The sequence below is a fragment of the Tubulanus polymorphus genome, chromosome 10 (genome assembly GCF_964204645.1).
Source record: "Tubulanus polymorphus chromosome 10, tnTubPoly1.2, whole genome shotgun sequence".
NCBI classification, from domain to species: Eukaryota; Metazoa; Nemertea; class Palaeonemertea; order Tubulaniformes; family Tubulanidae; genus Tubulanus; species Tubulanus polymorphus.
Window position 1 is genome coordinate 9,859,302 of NC_134034.1, and position 24,369 is coordinate 9,883,670.

At 41.1% G+C, this 24,369-nt stretch overlaps 1 protein-coding gene across 9 annotated transcripts in view; it reads right to left on the reverse strand.

Annotated features, from left to right (window-relative positions):
• Positions 1–24,369, reverse strand: part of LOC141911886 (5'-AMP-activated protein kinase subunit gamma-2-like) — a 72,864-nt gene that overhangs the window by 31,092 nt on the left and 17,403 nt on the right. For 6 of the 9 annotated variants that reach the window (XR_012620092.1, XM_074802971.1, XM_074802972.1 and 3 more), the window contains exon 2: positions 23,726–24,195. Coding sequence is in view for 8 of the 9 variants with exons in the window: in XM_074802971.1 (XP_074659072.1) it covers positions 23,726–24,100 (375 nt within the window). In the remaining variant the exon portion in view is untranslated. Of the gene's footprint in view, positions 1–5,027; positions 5,477–5,518; positions 5,565–11,068; positions 11,511–23,725; positions 24,196–24,369 lie in introns of those variants that run through there. The other 3 variants (XM_074802974.1, XM_074802975.1, XM_074802973.1) reach the window with 3 other exon arrangements.

Here is a 24,369-nt window from a genome sequence, read left to right on the forward strand (position 1 = left end):
CCCCGCTGCAGTGTAAACGAACTATAGTGGTATTCCTGTTATTCAACACACTAGGGTGGAATTTTTTTTAAATTTTAAATTATCTCAAGCACTATAGGGTATTGATTAGTCAGCACTGAAAGGGTTAACAGACTATTTGATCGAAATGCACTTTAAAAAAAATTCATGACAAAGTAACAAGTGACATTGTACGATAAAAATCAATATAATTATTTTCAAAACCTAAAGTTAGAAGTGGTACACGACACTACGTGTATGGGAACATGTTTTCTCTAGCCGAAGGCTCATTTGTAAACAACGAATATAGATTTTTCGCTCGGCTATTCTGAGAAAGCGGTTTTATTAGCGACAATGTTATTGCGGTACATGCTGTCTTCATTGACCTTGTCGTATTGTGCAAAACAGACGCAAAATAACAGAAAATTTCGTCGTCGTTTGCAAAACAACACCACCTGGTGAGGGGCTACTGACAACAAATTTAGGTCTTTGAAAATGAGCATGATGTCTGATGTTTGTAGTTAATTTTCAATCAAAAACGTCTCAGGTGAAGTTCTGAACACATGTGAAGTGTGGACGATCAGTTTGAAAATTTGCTGATAAAATGTCTAAAGTCTGGTGTTTGTAGTTCATCTTCAATTAAATATGCCTCAGGTGAAGTTCTGAACACATGTGAAGTGTGGACGATCAGTTTTTGAAAGTGTGTTGATAAAATGTCTAATGTCTGGTGTTTTTAGTTTAGTTTATCTTCAATTAAAAATGTCTCAGGTGAAGAACTGAACACATGTGGAGTATGGACGATCAGTTTTTGAAAGTGTGTTGATAAAATGTCTAATATCTGATTTTTGTAGTTCGTTTTAAAATTAATATCAGTCTGACCGATGAAGTCCTGAACACAAATCAATGTAGGCCGACACATTGATATACTTATTTTCAGAATAATTCTAGCGAGACCAACCGACCGACCTCACTGACCTCGACAAACAACCAATAAAACTTCGCCCTCATTACGATGAATAAAAAAAGAAGAAAGAAAAAAAGGGCCAGCAGAGTAAAGAAATCGCGCATCAAACATTTCATCGTCATTAGATCATCAAAACAGTAAAATCGCATGGAATCCGGGAAACCCTAGACGCCTTACATTACATCGACGCGCGCACTGGAGAGTCCTGCATGTATTGCGTAAACAAGTAACGAGCATTAAAAATATGACGACCTTGGTGGTAAAAACGGTGCAATCGACGACCTAATATTCGCGCTGTTGTTATTACAGTTATTCGTTATAGTAGTGCCCTAACATTACGGTTATAGGGGGGGGGGGGGCGACAGAGGTCTCGAAACGCGAATCCAACCAACTATGTCATATTGGTGTGGTCTAATATAATAACACAAAAACAATTTATATGACTATCTAGTCTCCAGCACTGGTTGACAAACAAGCTACAATATCACGTGTGCGCGGCGCCTTCTTTATAGTAGGGGCTTAACTTTGTGTCTTGAATGCGTTCATTTACGCACAACGTATTGACCTTACCAGGCTGAGGGTGTTTGTTATGCCTTACGGTGTTATGACTTGACATGAGACTAGTTTGTTGGTCGTACAGGAACAGTCGGTCTATTCAATGCCTATGATATTTAGTGAACAATTCGACCGCATGAGAACAAACATAGCAAACTGGATCCAGCAAATCAGGGCGACCACTTGACATGCTATCCCCCCCAACGGACCCCCCTCCCCCCAATTATTCCCTGATACACACATTATTTTCCCTGACTTGATCTGCTAAGAATCCGATCAATTTACATAAATACATGAGACAAAGACAGAACTGTTCGATTATACGCATGATCTATCAATCTCAACAAATTTCCATGACTTTCCACTGATTTGTTGCTTTTTTTTTAAACAAAATTCCCTTTTAAAAGAAAAGGAATTTCCCTGGGTTATTCCTGTAAATGCATGACCTCATTTCAAAAGTCAAAACAGCAAATTGAGTATTTTCAGAGAGAGACTGGTAACAACAACAACAAGAGGGTGAAAGCACCTTGACCTTCATTTCCGCTCGTGCAAACAAATAACAAACCGCAGGGTACATAACCATAACAGACTTTTGTGTAGAGCATGACCTGATTTTCATAACTGTGGTTCTCAAATAGTAAACACTGGGAGGTTAACCCTCTCTACAACACGCCCCCCAGGTCCGCCGCACCACGCCTATTTTCTATTCGCGATATCATCCAGGTTGCGGGTGACACGTGCGCGCCAGCGCCTACCCCCACAACAACACATGGCCTGACTACTCCATCGGAACACATCTGTGACACGTGATAGAGTTGGCCACAGTCAGTAGGTCAGGAAATATAAATCCTCAGCTATCTCCATGGTATCTAAACCTTGCCTATGATATCAAAGGTATCTAAACGCTGCCTATGATATCAAAGGAGGGGGGCTGCCCTGGTTATATATATATATATATATATATATATATATATATATATATATATATATATATATATATATATATATATGAATTTGCTATATGCGCAGATGGAAATTGATATTTAAAAAAAAAGAAGATACAAACAGTATCGACATATATGTAATGAATGCGCAAAAATATCTAGGTCCCCGCATACATTAACAGCACCTGAACAGCCGTTTTCAATGGAACTATCTCCACGCTGTGCATAATGTGTAGGCAGTGACTTTTCCAACATTGTTTTACACAAGTATATGGACGTCGAGAGCTTTTTACTCTTACTCGTGAAAAAAGTTTCACCCGAAAATCGATCTAGTTTCGTACTGGCGATAGAACAACGTCTACGGCTAAAAACCCAAACCTTTGCTTTGATCTCGCTCGGTCGGTTTCCGCATGTTTTCAAACTTAACTGTTTTAAGCCGAAACGTTTTTTAACGAAACTTTCATAACAAGGATTGATACGCGGTTGAAAGCTAAGCTCAGGGGCTGAGAAGACCAAGAACAGCGGTAGTCAACTTGTGACCGTTGATTGCTGATTGTCGTCAGTCGACTCGGGCTTAGCTTAGATCTAGCTTGTGACTATTGATTGCTGATTGTCGTAAGTCGACCCGGGCTTAGCTTAGATCTAGCTAATGACCGTTGATTGCTGATTGTCGTCAGTCGATCCGGGCTTAGCTTAGATCTAGCTTGTAACTATTGATTGCTGATTGTCGTCAGTCGATCCGGGCTTAGCTTAGATCTAGCTTGTGACCGTTGATTGCTGATTGTCGTCAGTCGACTTGGGCTTAGCTTAGATCTAGCTTGTGACCGTTGATTGCTGATTATCGTCAGTTGACTTGGGCTTAGCTTAAATCTAGCTTACGATTTCGAATTTCAAACGGAAACCGACGCGATCGAAACGTTCTTTTTATCTCCAGATAAAGAGTTCATCAAGCGTTCTTCGCGCAATAAAGTACACGCGACCCGATAAATCGCTGAGCAGACGTGCAGAGAGCAACCGGGAAACTGGGGAACTGTTACGGCATCTTATCCCGATTCATACCTCACTGTTTTATTCTAGGAGAGCAAGAAATTTACATTCATAACTCATCAGTCATAATAACATAGTATATTAACACCAGTACCATGTATGTTCAGTTACTCCTGTTCTGACCCCGTGAAACCCATTCAGGGTTTCAGTGCCTTAGATTTCTAAGTACAGCCTATTGGCTCGCATTGTATCCCTCGGAACTAACATCATGTATAAATATTTAAAAAAAAAAAAAATTTGTATCGATTATCATTTATATTGTATGTACGGTTTACGAAACATGAATATCTATCTACCTAACGCCATATAACTGGACATTTTTATTTGACTTGCTCAATTCCCTGACATTTTATCTGATTCGCTTTTTCCCTGACACGCAAGTTATTTTCCCTGACTTGATCTGCTAGGAATTCAATCAATTCAAGCACAGTCAAATACGTAAGACATAGGCTAAACGATAACTGTTCGATTTTTACAAGCCATCTAGCAATCTCAACACATGGATTCTAGCAATCTTTTTATGAAATACCCCACTATTCGCTGACTTCTTAAAGAAAACTTTTCCATGGTTCCCGCAGTCATATGAATTAAAAACTCCCAAGTTTTTCCCGAGTATTTCGTGGGTGATTTTTTAATTTTCCCGAATGCAAATGAACACATATCGTCATGCTACAGTCAACATTTTAGCGGTGACTGGTTGATAAAGGTAATTTTCAAGAAAGATCGCCGAGAAAAGTTGCCCTTGGCAAATGCAATATGTGAAATGTAATGAATTTCCCTGATTTGAGGAAAATTTTTCAAATTCCCAAATATTTCCAAACCGAGAATTATTATCTCAAAAGTTTTTCCCAATTTCCCTGTTCTGTGGGAACCATGCTTTTATCTGGTTTCCAATTCAGTGGCCACCAGTCTGCTTCATTGGTAAAACCATACAATATCTAACGGTAAGATTGTATTAAGGCTGCCTTTACGATGACTAATGAAAAGATGCGCTATCACTAAACTCAGGGTTAGATTGATTAACTCTCGGAAATTTCATATAATTTTTCTCATCATTTTTCCCCACCGAGAAGCGGAACTATTACTGATCACAATCCTGACAGATTAAAGATAAAATCACTTATCAAATTTTTGAGAGCTTGTGTCCGATGAAATATATCTCAAATATATTGACGGATATTTTTCTTGAATTTTCCACAAATTTTCATGATTTTTCCAGATTTTTTCACGTCAGTTACCGATCGCGTCTGAACGGATCGAAAATAAAAAATCTCTTAAAACTTTCTCGTACATAAATTCTGATCTCTACAGTGCGTTTCATAAAAAAGGGATCGAAAAAAAACTCACTTTTCTCAAATTTTTCGTAAACTTTCATGATCTTCGCAGATTTTTCATATTTTTCTTTAAATCGATTTTTCAAAAATCTTTTTTTCTAAGCGGACATCCACATTTTTCGCGCCGATCTGACTGACTCCTATACCACAATTTCAAACGAACTACACATAGCTCTCAACACTTACCATATCGTCGGTATCCATAGGGTCTTGGTGGTGGTGATGATGATGATGGGGATGAGGATGGTAAGGAGGGGATAAACTATGACAAGGATAACTCGCTCTATGCCTGTTATGATTGTAGTAAATCGGCGTCGACGGCGGATGTCCCGGTATTCGGGGCGGGTCGCCGCGACCCGGCGCGGCGCCGTTGCTCGTCTTTTCGCCGTTGGGCGCCGCGCCGCCGCCACCACCGCCGCCGAATTTCATTTTCAACATTTTCGCCGTCGATCCAAAGGTAATCCGACGTTTTTTTTTTCGATAAAGTTCGAGGTTTAATCCGTACGAACGAATCGCCGTCGAAAACGGTCACCGGCGTCTAAAAATCCTAATCAAATCCTATCGGGAAAGAATGAAAAACGAGATCCCTACTGAACTATATATATATATATATATAGAGAGCGAAGCGCGCTGCGTTCGCGCGGACCCTGGGACAAACAATGCGAAGACAACGGTACCTACTCCTTGTCCAAACTTCGCTTGCAATAAATTTGAATAAATTTCATCGTTATCTATCCAGGTATCTACAAGCTGTGTAGCCTATGCTTAGTCGCATGCGCACGAGGACAGAGACAGCTCTAACACGATTCCTACACAACAACAAGAGGACCTCCGTTCAAAACATTCAAACTAACCAGCAGCGTACCGGTACTGTCTCTCTATACACTCCAACCGCTCGGTTAGAAATTACCGCGACTCCTGCACGACGCGCCGATCATCCGTGTATCTCGTCGGTAAAATCTCGTCACCAGAAAACAAGTCGCGACGAAGAAGACGACGACGACGAAAACATGTCACCGAAAAAAGCGATAACGCGATCAGTGCGCATCCGTATTCCGTACTAGAACCACGTGGTTGTGAGAGAGGGAGAGAGAGAGAGAGCTAGCAGCTAACACCCACTCCGCGTGCATGCGTGTATATGTAATGTTGTGTAGCGAACATGTGGCCTGATCTCTCTCTCTAGCTCTCCTACTGCTATTCATAAATAATATTATTGATTCAAGCGAACGAACCACGTGGTTTTCCAATAACAACAGTCAGCCGAGTTGAACGCGAGTTCAATGCCAAGAGTGAATAATATAACAAAACCATGTGCACAGAACTCGGCTGTCAAGCGCTGATGAACTATTTTTGATATCTGAGACCTGGCTAGGGTGACATTCACCCAGTCCTGGCAGTGGCTGTCTCCACAGTGTATCTACATTGCTCTACGATCCTGTGTAACCACCCACCCAGACACGTTCATTCAAATTCGCGTGACTTTTGCCGACACAACTACTGTCGGCATTTTTGCCTGTGTTCAAACTGTGATATCTCAGCAAATAAACAACCGATTTTGATAAATAAACTATCTACACTAACCTTATGATGTCTTACGTTTGTTCATTATATCATTTTGACGATAAATCTGATTTTAGTACGATTAAATTTAAGATACAAAAATGATGCGCTGTTTAGCGATGAGACACACATCGCTGAAGTGTCTTGTTGCTAACGAACTAGTGTTACAATGCCTAGTTTCAAAGTGAAAAAATGGTGTCATTTTTGCTATTTCTGTATTCAAATCGCATCAAGCACGGACTATGATGAAGAAACCTCCGAATGAATATAATAATAAGAAAACTGAATGTTTGAGGTTTGTAAAGAGAGTTTATTTTTCACAATCGGTTTAGTGAAACTGGATTTCTGGTGGTTTAAAGTCACAGTGATTTAAGAGTATCGAGAAAATGTCGTTCGTGTCTTAGTGTCTGTGGTACATCAGACACTAAGGTTCTTGGTGAAGGGTGACACAATTAAGAGTACAAATAACCTTAGCAGCATCAGCGTTTAGTCTATCTTGGCCTCGAGGACGCTAAGTTCTTAGAACTAGGAGTTCTTCTCGAACTAGGGGTAAAAATAATACAAGGGAACGTAACCTTAATCGGAAGCCTATGTAGCCCCAAGTCTATAGGCGAAACGTTGCTCAAAATAAATATACTCTTTTAACTCAAGAACTTTGATTCTTTGGCTGAATTATTGCGGCGTATTCACTTGTATTATTAGAAGTTTCTTACCCGAAAAATGCAGTCGGAAAAAAGATCTGCACTAGGTGTTGAATTGGATTAATGGAGCAGGGAGTGCTACTACTGAGACCCTTGGGTTATCGTTGAGATTGCGCTTTTCGTCAAGACAGATATACACGGTTAAAACCTACAAATATGACAGTCATCGCATTGGAAATTGCATCTTCCGGGAAAATATTTCTTCAAAAATATCCTACAACTGAGGGCTTCGGCCATTGTCATGGCTGTTTAATCAGAGAAATGCCTTTCATTTTCTTCAGGACCCCAGCCATCAAAATTTCCTAGATCCACCCGGCGACCCCTATGGGTGACAGTCACCAGGAAACATAAAAAACACTTCAAAACGATACACTACCAATCGACTACCTAAAACAATCGCGTTTGAAAAAGCGTCGAAAAAAATACATACGGCTGCCATGCGACGATCTAACAAACCTGCAAAATTAACCGCTTAAAATATCGCACTCGCGTTTTCTACGACATAACTAGCAAAAAAACCTACAAAACTATTTCAACGACGTTCTAAGATCGACTAACACACGCTCTAAAACTCGCTGATTAGACTAAAAATGCTTTTCGAAAAATAAATCTAAAAAATATATATTCAGAGATGTAAATTATCGTAAACCTTGTCCATCGGCGCGCTGGTATCTATAGGTTTGCTCGGCGGAAAAAATACCTACAAGAAAACGGTTTTTAGAAATGAGATTATTGAATTAGTTTATTAACAGTTACAGAGACAGGGATCCCGGGTGTTGGGGGTGTGGCAGGGAGAGATCTGAGTGTCTCGCCAAATATAACAACAACAATCCCGCAATATATTGACGACATTTCAAAGTTAATCTACATCAGACCATTTCGGGATTTATCTAAATCCCATTTTCTGAGAAACGATTATCTTTTTTGCGATTACCTTTCCGGGTAAGAGGGGATTTAGATAAATCACGGAACTCGCCGTCGAAAATGAAGGTTCACAATTTTAGGATTGTCGATAAATTGGTTTGGACCCTCGCATTTAGGCGAAATAACAGGAAAGAATCTGACACCAAGTCTGACACCTTTCCTTCGTTTTAACGAAATTGTCCCTTTTCAGATTCGTGTTTCGACAAAATCCTCTTTAAAAAAAAAATCAAGTGTTTTTTTTTTTTAATAAATGGGGCGCTCGGAATTTTGAAGGTCTTTCCGAGATCCCCAGGTACGCAATATACCTCAGTTGATATTCGCAATATGAATCAATAAGAAAAAACATAATTCTCGACGATGAGCTCCATCTATCAGAAAAATTGAAAAATACTCTCGCTCGGTGAGCTGAATACCTAATGGGGGACCGTATCAGCAATACGCATGAAAGAAAAAAGCCGTCTATTGATTTTCTAATAAAACGGATATGCGCGCTGGCGTTTAGAGCGCTAACACGAGAAATATCGATGAAATACTACATATTCATAAAAGTGCAGTTTTAGTATCCGCGCTATACACAACAGAGACTGTATTCATAACTAGATTCTCAACACTGTGGGGGTGGGGGGGGGAGGTGTTCGCTCGGGATTAGAGGACGTAGTTCGCCTGGCGAAGAAAAAATACTTCTTCAATGTCCTTAGTCCTTACAGGTCATTGCAGGGCCCGTTTTTATAGACCGGTATTACCTTTAACCCCGGGGTTGACTGAATTGATAATAGATTGAGTTAGCCCCCGGGTTAAAGGTAACACCGGTCCCTAAAACCGGGTCCTGGATATCATAAAATCCAAGACTAAAAGTTCAAGAAAAAAACAGCCCGAATGTTTCCTTGAAGTCGAAGCTTCATTTCGCATAATAGATTCCCGGAGTGATTCGCGTAGTCCCAGCTCAGATTCGAGACCAGTCTAAGACTATATATTGTTCCTAAAGCCAATCTCACAACTTAAAACCGGTCTAAGCTTACTTTGATTAAGCCAATTTAACAACTTAAGACCAGCCTAAGCTCATTTTGGTTCTATAATCAATCTAACAACTTAAAACCAGTCTAAGCTTATTTTGATTAAGCCAATTTAACAACTTAAGACCAGTCTAAGCTCATTTTGGTTCTATAATCAATCTAACAACTTAAGACCAGTTCCAAAGCTCATTTTGGTTCTACAGCCAATCTAACAACTTAAGACCAGTCTTAAGATTTAATAACACTTTTCCGACTGAAGTCATGCTTATGCAACCCAACCCCGAAGAAGACTGAATGAATTCGAAACATTGAATAAATCATTAGCTCAAGGAAACATTTCAGACTCTTTCTTTATCATCGGAGTGGGATTTTATATTACTATATTTACAACTCGGACTCAGAGTGTTCCATCAATGGTTAGAGCTCGATATGATACGGTATTCCTGACAATCAGGATATAGTCGAAACAACAAATGGATTATTAACCGATGGAAACTTTTCGGACTCATCTCCCCCTCTCTCCGTCTTTCCCTCGCTCTCACTCAACACTGTAAACTTTACTTAGGATTATGTAAACTATAAAATGCCAAATGTCAGTTCACCTGACTCGGTACGTACACAACCAACGCAAATAAAATCCTCTTTATTACCGAGATTGCGCGATAAATTAAAACCTAACGACTTGCAACGGGAAAAATATTATGAAATTCGCACACATGGTTCACATACATCGTCGCATCGAGTATATGACCAAACTGAACTCATAAACAGGAGAGATGGCTTAACTCAAATCCAAGAGGACGGGCCTAAGCTCGTTTCGGTTCTATCACCTAGCTAACAACTCAAGACACCAGTCTCAACTCATTTTAGTTGTATCACCAATCTAACAACTTGAGACCAGTTTCAACTCATTTTAGTTGTATCACCAATCTAACAACTTGAGACCAGTCTAAACTCATTTTGGTTTTATAACCAATCTAACAACTTGAGACCAGTCTAAATTCATTTTGGTTTTATAACCAATCTAACAACTTGAGACCAGTCTAAGCTCATTTTGGTTTTATAACCAATCTAACAACTTAAGACCAGTCTAAACTCATTTTGGTTTTATAACCAATCTAACAACTTGAGACCAGTCTAAACTCATTTTGGTTTTATAACCAATCTAACAACTTAAGACCAGTCTAAATTCATTTTGGTTTTATAACCAATCTAACAACTTGAGACCAGTCTAAGCTCATTTCGGTTCTATCACCAATCTAACAACTTATGACCAGTCTAAGCTCATTTCGGTTCTATCACCTAGCTAACAACTCAAGACACCAGTCTCAACTCATTTTAGTTTTATAACCAATCTAACAACTTGAGACCAGTCTCAACTCATTTTGGTTTTATAACCAATCTAACAACTTAAGACCAGTCTAAGCTGATTTTGGTTCTATAACCAATCTAACAACTTAAGACCAGTCTAAGCTGATTTTGGTTCTATAACCAATCTAACAACTTATGACCAGTCTAAACTCATTTTTGTTTTATAACCAATCTAACAACTTGAGACCAGTCTAAGCTGATTTTGGTTTTATAACCAATCTAACAACTTAAGACCAGTCTAAACTCATTTTGGTTTTATAACCAATCTAACAACTTGAGACCAGTCTAAACTCATTTTGGTTTTATAACCAATTTTAAGAACAGTCTTATCATTACCACTTTTGGATTGGAGTCACGACTGCACGTGAGACTCCCCGAGACTCCCGATACTGCACCCGACACTCCCCCAGACTCCCCGAGACTCCCGATACTGCACCCGACATTCTCCGAGACTCCCCCGAGACTCCATGAGACTCCCCGAGACTACCGATAGCACCTGTGTTTCCCTGTTTCGGAATTTCACCCGAAAACGTCATCTATAATCCTTCAGTTTCATAACAACCGTTGCTCGCACGCGCGTTACAGCATCAACCACCGCAAGAACGCCCCCCCTCGGTTTACCACCCCCGTCGGTATACCGCCCCCTCGATATACTTACATCAACGTCGCAGTGTTCCGTTACGACTATAGTTGGCGTTGGCGTCGTGTTCTCCTTTTCGGTGGTGTCGTGTCGTCGATGATGAAAAGCCATCGCATTCGAAACGCGCGAACGCCGCTCGCGAGATCGCTTTTTTCTTTCACGCGAATTCCGCCCGCGAATTCAGTCGACTTTCGAGTTTTTCGAGTTTTCAATTCGACATTTTTCGATCGGTTTTTTTTCGCGTCTTTTTCGTGCGCGACCGACGACGATCGAGATAGATCGAGATATTTCGGGCGTCTCGAAGTTTGTTTTTTTTTTTTCGTAAATTCCGCGAAAGTTTTGAAACTACGATCAACCGACGACTTACGACGGTTTGCTGTAATTCGCTTTACCCACGAATAGAGCGCGCGCGCGTGGTTATTACTCGACGAACGAGTTTTACGAAAATTCGCCGGAATTATTTCGCAAATTTACCGCGAACATCATTTTAGAAACAAACATGGATCTATACATATGTATATATATACATTACATATACGCTAAGCACGGATTATATATACATATATATATATTTATATACTAATAAAATATTGATCTTAGTAATAATAAATGTTTATCACAATGATGTCAGTACAAATATCCGGACATAAATAAACGGATCTGAACAAAGGTCTCTCTTTCTTTCTTTCCCTCTCTCTCTGTGTCTTCTCTTTTTCTTCTTTACCCGTAAGAAAGGTTTTACGAAAACCTGTTCTCTGTATATATATATATATATTTTTTATGCTGTGCGACGAATTTCTTTCTAAGCTATATATAGCGGTAGGCTGTAGACCGCTTTTCGAAGAGACCCGCTTTATTTATCTATAGGTTGACTTCGGTAATCCGGACACTGCGCGCATATTTGTACAAATACATTCTAACCTATATCTATATATATACATATATAGATATATATATATAATTATATCTGTACAGCGATAAAACGACGTAGTTTTTCTTTTTTTCTTTTTCAAACCGTCCGATCCTCTGGTCGCGCTCGCTGGGTGAGTTTCCGTCGTTTGTTTGTTCGCTCGCCCCGGGGTAGGAGGAAGGGGACGCCGCGCGGGGTCGCTAGGTCTATCCCCCGGAGTAGCTGTAACTGTGTAATTCGCCTTTGATATGCGACATCGCGATCGTTCGTTCTCGAATTTTCGATGTTAAACCGACGTCTTTTTTTATTTCGGACGAGAGATTTTCGTCGTCTCGTGTTTTTTTTTCCGCGGCGTCGGCGTCGCGTAACGATGCTAATTTCGTCGTCGTGTCCGTTGTAGTTGTTGTTGTGGTCTAACGATTTCGAAACTAATTAACATCGTTATCGTTAAAAAACCGATACACATACATATATGTATTCAGTGGAATCGGACCTGCTGAAAGACGCCTGAACCTCTATACACAGTTCCCTATGACTCGATAGTATCCTTTCTCGAACACTAAAACAAGGATATATGGGAATAACAGCGCCGAGATATAAAGACTCCCACGACCGGTATCGCGTGACTCGATCGCGAATTAATATCCTTTCTCGAACACTAATACAAGGATATAAACGTATATAGATTTATCGGACTCCTTGAACCGCTATGCACCGGTCTCGTACCTCGCGCGATTACGAATCGGTATCCTTTCTCGAACGCTAAAACGAGGATTACATATATCGGACTAACAGCGGGTACGCTGCGCTCTCGTGACTTCGAAGCCCGCGTATAGTAGATATTGTTTCGTATATACACTCTCCGCATACGCACTGCTGACTGATCGCCGAATTTGGCCGCGTTTCAATTGTGTCGTCAATTAAAATATCAGAAATATCGTTGTTGTTAACATTTATTACGACTATCCAGGGCTGTTGTATAATGATATCCGATATCTCGCGCCGGGCGCGCGCCGACTGAAATTTTTCGACACCTTCTTCGCAGATGACCGGGTCTCAATCCGTCGATACGACCCCTGAGAGCGAAACGAAACACAGCTGACGACGACGCTTAATCCGATGACCACCGATCTCGCCGGAGAATTCCGTACAGGAATCGCACGCGCGATATAGAAACTAATAAAAGCGCGGTACGCCGCTGATTGTTTTTTGTTTTTGTTGTTCGTCTAGGTGAAACCTGTTCGCTCTCTCACTCCTCTGATTCAACAACAACACGACCACCACCGCCACCGCCGCTACTATCGCAGCGTTACACGACGACCTACAACCCCTCGCTCGGCGAAATAAGACACGCCTGAAGCCCCCATAAACATTGCTGCAATGGTTTAGTTTTCGCGTAAACGGGGGTCGTCTCCAAAATATCATCGCGCTCGGATTATGTGGCGGCTTTTTGGATGCGCGGAGTCGCTCGGAATAGTAACTTTGCAGTTGATTCAACCCGTAAGAATTTTTCAGATAAAGCAACCATGTGAAAGGCCACTAGCCAGGTGACATCCCCCCACCACCGTCCTCCCCCCCCCCGCCTTAATATATACATCCTGAAAGATGCCATTTCTGAGGGGATGAGTGTCAAATTTGCAGGTTTTAACGACCTGGTCCCGGTTTCATAGACTGGGTATCAAAGTTTTATCCCTAGGGGTAAATCCTCAATTTGGGTGACAACCACGATAGTAACAATGAGAAACCATGGTTATAACTGACGAATTTCAAAATGTTTCCAGGGACTATTTTTCTTCCACATCTATGAAACCTAGCCCAGGTAAGCAAATGGGCCTTATACTGGAAAGACAGGGGCCCCGACCATACCCTCCCCCCTGAGACCAGCCCCTAAATCCACAACGGAGCAGGCTTCGACTTCACGCAGTCAAATGCTAATTATTTAGTCGATTTGACCACAAGCCAATAGGGCTAAGACTCTAAAGTCGTTGAGTAATCATTGAGTCAATTTAACAACAAGTCAAGAGGGCTAAGACTCTAAAGTCATTGAGTAATCATTGAGTCAATTCAACAATAAGTCAAGAGGGCTAAGACTCTAAAGTCATTGAGTAATCATTGAGTCAATTTAACAACAAGTCAAGAGGGCTAAGACTCTAAAGTCATTGAGTAATCATTGAGTCAATTAAACAATAAGTCAAGAGGGCTAAGACTCCCCAGTGTCAAAGTCTTAATCACATATTGAGTCGATTCAAGTCAATAAGTTGCGAGCTATAGTCAAAATTTCAATCATGACATCATTGTATTTATATGACCTCGCAGTCACAATTTTAACTCTAAGTTGAAAGGACTTCGATCGATGACTCCACGGTCATAGTCCTAATCGTTGAGTCGATAAAATAAGTGTCAGGGCTTCAAATCTGGAGTGAAAACCTAATTTACATCGGTGAATTTAACCCTATCACAGGGTGGCCACTTCTATTCTAACCATTCCACGCTGTTTTCCCTGACTATTTTCCCCGACACGCGCATTGTTTTTCCCTGACTTGATCTGCTAAGAATCCGACCCAAAAAAATGTAACGGTTCATGCGCGATCTTGCAATCTTAACAAATTTCCCTGACTTTTCCCTAATTACTGTTCTAGAAAAAAAAATTCCCTGACTAATCCTTGACATCTTCTAAAGAAAAAAATTCCCTGATTCTCAGGTTAAACTAGAAAACTGAATCAACTATCATTAGAACAAACCTTTGAATTTCATTACAAATTATAACATACATATATATATATATATATATATATATATATATATATATATATATATATATATATATATATATATATATATATATATATATATACTTCATTATAAAATGAATGGTATATTGAAGTCTCTTAAATAAAACAAACTCAATTCTTAAGCTTTCGGATATATATCTATTCCCAGCACAACAACTTTGTCCGACTAGCAGCGGGGAAAACCCCGAAAGACATGCGAAAAAAAATAAATCCGATTTTCAATTAGAAATGAGTTCATATTTACTTACGGCATTCGCAACCGTTTGGTGACGTGAGTCAAAGCGAAAAAAACATTCACGCATTGCCTCAGCTTTTTAGAAATCGATGACTTATAACAAAACGTAATAATAAGGTTATAGGTGGAATTAGGTCGCGTAGCTGGAATCGGGTCGCGGGTCGCGTAGCGGCCAATGTTTACGCAGTCTGTCAGCTGGTAGGTATTACGTAAACGCGACTTACCGCACGTATACATGTAAACAGACACAAAGCGAAACCTCGGATACAACAGAGAACTTCTAGGAATACGATTTCTAATACTCGCGACTATTTTCCACGAAAGCAGCCGCAGTTTTGTCGGGTTCAAACGGTCAGACGTGATCTGTAGCGACATAAAACAACAATTTCATGCATTGTTTTGCGGAATGTATCGATTTCTAGGAAATACCTGTTGGTCATAGCTCCGCTAATGATTTCGAGAATATTACGATAGTTTTGATATACTTAGTGTTTGCTGATAGTCGAACTCTTAAAAACGGTAAAAACTACTCTCAAAATATGTAGTCAGGAACCAGGGACCAGTTCCATAGTCATGGCTTAGGCTTAAGACCATTTTAAGACCGTCTTAGTTCTATAGCCAATCTAACAACTTAAGACCAGTCTAAGCTCATTTTGGTTCTGTAGCCAATCTAACAACTTAAGACCAGTTTCAGCTCATTTTAGTACTATTGCCAATCTTACAACTTAATACCAGTCTAAGCTCATTTTGGTTCTATAGCCAATCTAAGAACTTAAGACCAGTCTAAGCTCATTTTGGTTCTATAGCCAATCTAAGAACTTAAGACCAGTCTAAGCTCATTTTAGTTCTATAGCCAATCTAAGAACTTAAGACCAGTCTTAAGATTTAAGGCCATTTTTGGACTTAAGTCTCAACTGAGGAACCGGCCGCTAGTAGTTTAATTGAGAATGAACTAACAATTATTCCCATTTCGAGGTTATTTCCGATATTTATGATAGTACTGGTAGTGGATCTGGTAAACACTCTCCACTAGTAGCGGTAGAGTCGGGTCTCTTCGAGTTTGATCGTCAAAAACTAATTTCAACTCGGCATAGACTCGAATTGAGCCCGAGATAATCCGAGTCCGGGTCCTTATATTCTAGTTTTACAAATGTCGTCGGAAAAGACACGAATTTCTTCAATATCGACGCGTGCGAATTCTTTCCGTTTTTAACGTTTAAGCCGCAGCAGCGCGATAAAATTCATCATCACGCAGGAACAATGTCTGATTCTATAGGTTTATATACATGTGATCGGACATATGTTATTCGCGCATATTTCATGGATTGATATCATTTTTATTTTCCAATTCTATCACAAACGCGTTCGTCGCTGATATAGACCGTTCCAATTACAGCGTAATAATGGGGTATACATAAAAATGATATTGATAACTAAGGCATACGATATATAGACTAATATTACGAATATCCGTTTGTGAAAATGCCTGAAATCATCGAACACTTGAATACAAAAATATGAGCTCAAATCCGAGTAAAATTCCAGTCTCTTAAAAATGAGAATTCTAGATTAGTCAAGAAAAGCCCACGAATAGGGTTTAGCATAGCCCATAAGCAGGACCGAGCACAGACCGTGATATGGTCGAGCATAGGCAGTAGAGCCTAGCAGGACCAATCATAGACCCAAAGAAGGGCCTAGCATAGGTCATCAGTAGAGTCTAGCAGGACCATGCCGATACCTATAGAGAGGGTGATCAGTAGGATTAGAATAGCTCACAAGCAGGACCAAGCACCGGCCTGGAGAAGGGCCTACCATAGCCCATGTGATGGCCCAGCATAGCTCATGCACAAGGAATGGCATAGCCCAAGAATAGATCCAAGCATAGCCTATGAATATGGAGTATAACCCTTGAATGGACCCATAGATAGCCCACTGATAGGGCCTAGCGTAGCGTACAACCAGAGCGACAAATAGCCCATAAGGAGGGCCTAGAATAGCCCATGAGCAGGGATAGCCTAGCCCACCAATGTACCTAAGGCCATATCACCCGCAAATAGGTAATAACTTATCAGTCGTCCGATAAACTGACATTGACACAAAATCTTATCCTCAGTCAACATAAAACGTGATATTTGTCACTGATAAAACGGCGATCACTGATACACGGGTTGAAACGCTATACGAGTGAAAGTCTTGCTGTGTGTTACGCACTCTTGTTATTTAGCCTACAAAAATGCACACAGAACACTATATTGAAAAAGAGGACGAGAGGCAATCGAGGGGATGTGAGGACAGCGAGGGGCGGCAGTTAGAAAACTGAGAGAAAGGAGAATATAGAACAGGCACCAACATCATCACCCCTCCCCATATACCACCCCCCGCCCAAAAAAAATTTTCCTGAAGTTTTTTTTGCGAAATACATCGTGAAAATGTTCTCGGAGTGCTCCCGAAATTCCCAGCCCTGGTACCAGATCCATAAAAACTTGGCCCAGAATTTATAGGCCAACCTACAATCGCCAGTCGATAAAACCAGGCCCAGGTGAGGGGTTACTCCAATACCCTATCTACAAAACCAAGCCCAGGTTAAGGGTCTATCCCTAGAAGTACCTACCATAGCCAGTCAATAAAACCAGGCCCAGGTTAAGGGGTTACTCCAATACCCAATCTACAAAACCAGGCCCAGGTGAGGGGTCTCCAATACCCTATCTACAAAACCAGGCCTAGGTAGGGGTACCTCCAGCACCCTATCTACAAAACCAGGCCCAGGTTAAGGCTCTATTCTTAGAGGTACCTACCATAGCCAGTCAATAAAACCAGGCCCAGGTGAGGGGTACATCCAATACCCAGTCTATAAAACCAAGCCCAGGTTAAGGCTCTATCTATCCCTTGAGGTACCTCCAAAATCCAATCTATAAAACCAGGCCCTTAAATTTACCTGTTTATAGGATTCACTGTCTCATCTACGAACAAAAGCCTCGACTGATAAAACAACGCTCGAATATTATACACTTAACGAAACGGATTATTCAATTCTAACCGGAATCTATGCTTCTCAGAAATAAATCAGAAATTCACGATGTAGAGCAAAAAAAATTTTATTCCCGGGTCAAACCGTAGATCTGACACGGAAATTTCTAGGTTTCTAGTTCATTCAGATATTAAGTAAATCAGTCGGGATTTGACGACCCTTAAATCTGCCGTTAAAGCTAAAACGAATGTTGGTATTATGAGCGTAATACGTTGTACATGATTTTTACTAATGATATACGTAGATGAGTTTGTGTAAAGTGGATCAGTGAATAGTGTATCAATCCTCCGCTAGATGTCGCCACGTCCTAGTCGAATGCGTCGGACGACACTGTTTGTAAACATTGCATTGTTCGGCATTTCTTAAAAATTGTTTTTCATACGTAAAGGTCAATTGCGACACTATGCAGTTCCTTTGTATCAAATATGACTTATTTGTAACACAAAACTGGCTTTCTTTCGCGAGTTATGAAGCTTAAAATTCCGCGCTAAATGTACATTGATTTTGGAACAAGAATTTCAGCCCCAGTTGAACAGACGTGCAGCTCTTCCGTTTAAAAGTCCTGTTAAATCATAAAACAGGTCTTGGGTTGTAGCCTAAGATTGACCGTCGAACCAATATAGACTTCGACCGGGCTTAAATTCCAGTATGGAACTGGCCCCAGGACCGACTAACCAACCGATCCAAGCCCGTCGTTTGGTTCTATAGCCAATTTAAGACCGGTCTAAGCTTATCTCGGTTTAACAGCGAATGCACCAACTTAAAACCGCTTCAAGTTTCACAGCCAACGAATTCAAAATTGTTTAAGTCCCATAAAAAATCTAAGATTATTTTTGCATAACTGCGCAACTGCAGAACTGCAGGGCCCTGGATTGCAAACTTAACAATCATTAAAAATACAAAAGCGCTATCATATATCGGTGCACATTCTGTTCCTGTCAACTTCGCGTAGAAACTTACATTCGTTCCCTGCATCTACTCCCTCCTCTCCCTCCCTCGCTCCCTTTCGCAGCATCCCCTCCCAGCGCATCTTTCTAGCTTATCGTACTATTTGCAGTCTTCCATTTTTGCTATCACTTTTCCAGGGCCGAATATCGAAATTTCTAAAGCTACTAAATGAGTAACTCACAGGAGGCAGAATTGAACGGTTACAGTGAAAACATTATTCTAGACCTACAGCACTAACAACACACAAATTATCCAGACAATATTTCTTAACTTTCCAACGCTTTGGACACAAAACTCAAAATTTCGTAACTTTTTTTAAAACCCTGAGGAAATGATAACTAACCATCCCGTAACTTTTTCAGTGCAGCATTTCACCGCACTAGTAGTACCGGGATTTCACCGCACTAGTAGTAGCGGGATTTCATTGCACTCGTAGCGGGATTTCACCGCACTAGTAGTACCGGGATTTCCAGCACTAGTAGTACCGGGATTTCCCCGCACTAGTAGTACCTCGAATTCCCCGCACTAGTAGTACCGGGATTTCCCCGCACTAGTTAGCAGCACGACACCCGCGATCTTACCAATTTCAGTTTCTCTCGTTTGCTGTTGCAGGCGAGACGTCGTTCGTATTTCGACGGCGAATAAGTCGTCGTAGTCCGGCGTCGTCCGGCGGCGCTCGGTAATTCCTGCATCGACTGTACCAGTCGTCTGCCCGTCGACCGCACGATGGCAGACGCCGTCGTCGTCGTCAATGACATATTACGATCCATTTTTACGACGAAAAAAGCTTCCATCTCGACGAATCCAATAAATCCATTATATCCTAAAAACCGTTCGTCCAAAGGGTGTCGTTGTTGTTTTTGCCTGATAAGACTTCTGTTTACACGGTTAACTTCAATTGCGACGGCGTATCCTACATATTCGCAGTAAACATTAAAGCATAATAAACCAATAGCCATAAACTTCCTGCACATGTCCTAGTTCCTAATAAAGACTAAAGAGAGTAGGTCATCATATATATCTGATGAACCTGAAAAAAGCGTTTATCGATTCGGATATCACGCCAGGGGCTACGGCATCTCGATTATCGACTTTATTCCCCGCTCATCGGATTCGTTCTAAATATAGACGCCCGGATTTTCGACGTCGCGGCTAAGACTCTTAAATATCGCTTGTCACACGCGCGCAGGGGCCTCGTACGCGCACCTCGGGAAAAACCGGATGCGCAGTTTTGAAAAATGTCGTGATTGTCGTAATCACAAAATTCTATAGGACTGAATTGGTTTTAATCGAGGAAGTTAGTTACATTATTGGGCTATATTGCGGTGAAGACTTTTTATACAGATCCTAATGAAATCGCTTATATCAGAATAGATGACAAACTTCCATTCATCCTTTAAGTCATTAAGCGCTTGCGTTTCCATATCTATCTAGGAAGCCACCAGGTCTATAGGTCGCGTAATTCATGAATATATCTAGTTATAGAATAGTTCAAAGTTTTGAGTTGTTGGATAGATTGAAGAACCAACATGAGCTGAGACTGGCCTTAAGTTGCATGATAAGTTATAGAACCAACATGAGCTTAGACTGGTTTTAAGTTGTTAGTTTGGTTATAGAACCAAAATGAGCTTAGACTGGCCTTAAGTTGTATGATAAGTTATAGAACCAACATGAGCTTAGACTGGTTTTAAGTTTGTAGATTGGTTATAGAACCTAGACTGGTCTTGAATTGTAAGATAGGATGTAAACCCCAGATGGGCTAAGCAACTGGTAGATGGTCTTAGATCCCAAACTTCGCAAATAAACCCGGGGCCTGGTATTTATCGACTGGTATTATCTTTAACCCGGGGGGCTAACTCAATTCATTATCAATTAAGTTAGCCCCGGGTTAAAGGTAATACCAGTCTATAAAACCGGGCCCAGGACTATAAGAAAAACAAATGAAACACCGAACTTTTGCCTATTTCTATTTTTCAAGTGGCCCTTAGGAGGTTAAATAGATAACGCGAAAACATTTCCGGGTCAAAACACATGAATTTGATACCGATAGAATCATGACCGTTCGATAACGGCTCAGTTTCTTAAAGTCCCGCAGTTTTTGAACCTCTGAAAATCTAAATTGCGTATTTGCGGCCAAGTGCGTTTTATCAATCAGTTCTTTTGGCAGACGTAATCTATATGGTTCGCACAGACACTCGAACCAGAGATAGAGCCAAGTAGAGAACCAATCTAATCGCGACAACCAATGCCGTGCAATCAGCGAAAAACAAATCAGATTTGGCAGTTCTTAAAACTGAACTTCAGATAACGTCAGCCTCGCTCGGGTTTATCAGTGATTTATATCGAGCAAAGTTTGAAAGTTCTTTAAGTCTTTTGACGATTGCCTAGTTGTTTGTTTAGTGTTACAAAAATCCGATAGATGGCGAACTGGTGCACAGTTCTGAGTTAAATTTGATTCATAATTAAAACATCGAAAATGAACTGATTTTAACTCAGTCTACTTTAACCAGTTAAATTTAACCCACAACTGTGGAACTGGATCCTGAGTTCAGAGTTAACTCGAACCCACAACTGTGGAACTGGATCCCGGATCCAGTTTACAGCGTTGAGACTTGCAAGCGTCTTGAGAAGAATGAGTTCATTTTCAACTCCCAAATGTGGAACTAGGTTCTGAGTTGGACCAGTCGTGGTCCGACGTTTTCATTTGAAACTACGGGCTCCAGTCGACTTGCCCCCCTCCTCTCCGATCTAACGGCTAATGAGAAGAGTAAAATTCCAAAAATGCTTGGCGATGGAAATCAAGAACGCGGCGGCTGCTTTTTTTCTAAATTCGACTGACGTCACTAGTTTCAGTTAAAACAAGACTAGCCTTTCTTCATCAATCAGTGTCATGAATCGGGTATAGACTATACTACTCCGGCAGCTTACCGCCGGCGTATACAGCCTATATAGCCTCACGCGAAACTGCTTTCTCGTTTTAAATAATCGTTTAAATAAAATATCTCGGCCGATTTACCGATCGGCACGAATCAGGCGCGATCGACGGATCGGAGACTTTATCTACGCGAATTCAGCAACACACAAGGGAAGACAATACGCACGCGCGCGGGCGCATGTCGGGGGTAAAACGGGCCTTGATTTTGATAAACGATTAATGTGGTTACAACGAACATTTAAATAGAAATGGAAAACTTATAGAATTTTACGCGATAGAAATTATCGAAATGAAAATAGCCGTGATCGAACCGCGAGGTAATTTGGCCTGGGCCATGCCCGAGTCAAATTTGGCTCTGGCACGGATCAGGCCGGTCGTTCATACATAAACCACTCACTCGATACTATACAATGTTTAAACGAAGCGAAATGAGTCACCCCAGAATCAGTTAACACGTAATAATTGGACCTCTGCTAAAATACGGGTCGGGCCTGGTCGGACATTTTGCATCCCCACCCCGCCCCCCAGTCCATTTGGCACCTGTGTTAACAGTTCTTCCGGGCCTAATTCGGCGTGAGCCAAAAACGCTCGCGACTAATATTTCAGTTATTTACTATCAAACACGGGCGGGGCTCGATGATTTCGACGATCGCGGTAACCTCGCCCGGGTAGTAGATTTATCGTCGTGGATACCGACGATCGAAACGTAAACTATCCCGACGGGAAACAAGAAACGTCTGCGCTCACGATCGACATTATCACATTATCTCAAAGACTTCATCAAGCAAAAATATCGTACGGGAGAGCGTCGGTTAGAAACTTAAAACGCGAGATTTACCGGGCAGGTTTCCGGTTCGAGCAAAAAATAATGATGGCTTCCGTTTTAAACCGAGAAAATATTAAGCGAATCAAAAGAATTTGAAAATAACAGAAGAGGTTTGGAAAATTTCTCTCTTATACATTTTCGTTTGAAAAAAAAAGCACTGAAAATTAAAACGCGATTTGAATCCTGTACGCAGAGGTTTTTATAAAAACAGTTGAACAGCGGCAAGCGGAAATATGAAACCTCAGACGTTATACGCAGATAAGCATTCGAAAGTTTATAAACACAAATGATAAGTAAATAAATAGGTGATAAGCAAAGGTGAGATAAGCGTTTAAACGATTATATTCTTAAAGCTAGGCGCACACTATGATAGTTATTACATGTATCATATATAAGTGATGAGATATATGTATAAACATATCTATGGGGGAGATAGCTTTACGCGACTAGTGCAGTGCACCCTCTAGTGGTCTGTATTTAAACTAGATTTGTTTATTCGAACTCGTAAGACAAATATATATCATTTCTAATCGCTTGCAATGCGTCTGCGGCAATTGAGGAATCTACACGTGAAATGAATCAAACTTGCGAATGCAAATATTATCAATCGACACTTTTCTACTCTCAGTGTTTGGTGACACCTGGTGGATCATCACTTGCCACCAGTGGAATTCTCCATTGCCACATTAGATGATGTCCTACTGTGCACTAGCGACACCTGGTGGATCATCACTTGCCACCAGAGGAATTCTCCATTGCCACATTAGATGATGTCCTACTGTGCACTAGCGACACCTGGTGGATCATCACTTGCCACAAGTGGAATCTTCTATATTGCCGCAGTTGTTGCTATCCTACTGCACACTAGTGACACCTGGTGAATCCTCACTTACCACAGCAGCGTAAACAAGCCCCATTATTGATATATGAAAGCCGAGCAACGATATTTGAGAGACGGAGGAATAAACCGCACGTGAATTTAAAATAAGATTAACTCTTACCTCTCCGCCTCCTACCGACATCGGACGGTCGTGTTGAATGCCGAGTTTGCGTCGCAGCAGCTTCGGCGTCCACTGTCTGATCACACTCTGCTTCGGAATATCGATCGCTTTCATCGCTCCGGTCGGCGACGGCAGCGAGACGCCGCGCCGGCCGATCCGCGGCGACGCGTTGCGTTTGAGCGGCGGCGGCGACGTGGCGCCGGCGGGCGTCGAGTCGCCGCGACGCAGCAACAAAGGCGACGGTTGAGGTATTTTGATGTGATTGACGTTGCTGTAAGCGTTCGGGTGACCGTAGCCGTTATCGTGCCGGTGATTGTGGTGATGGTGGAGTTTCGGGCTGTCGGGCAGCCCGTCCATTTGAAATATCTCGGCCATTTTGTCGTCTCTAACGAATCATGAATTCCGATTTACGAGATTCACAGTATCCCGGGAAAAACTTCGGTCTTCAGTCTTCAGCGGAGTAAAATTTTCTGGAAAAAAGATAATATTTCAAGATTTTCATGATGATATTGTAAAATAAATTGCCCATGGGCAAAGTGTGGTTTACCTTGAAAGCTAGAGGTTGTTTGGGGTAAGGGCATTGCTTGAAAAATCTTTTTAATTCGTGACTTCAAAGTTCTACAAGTTTAAATATCTTTCTTAAA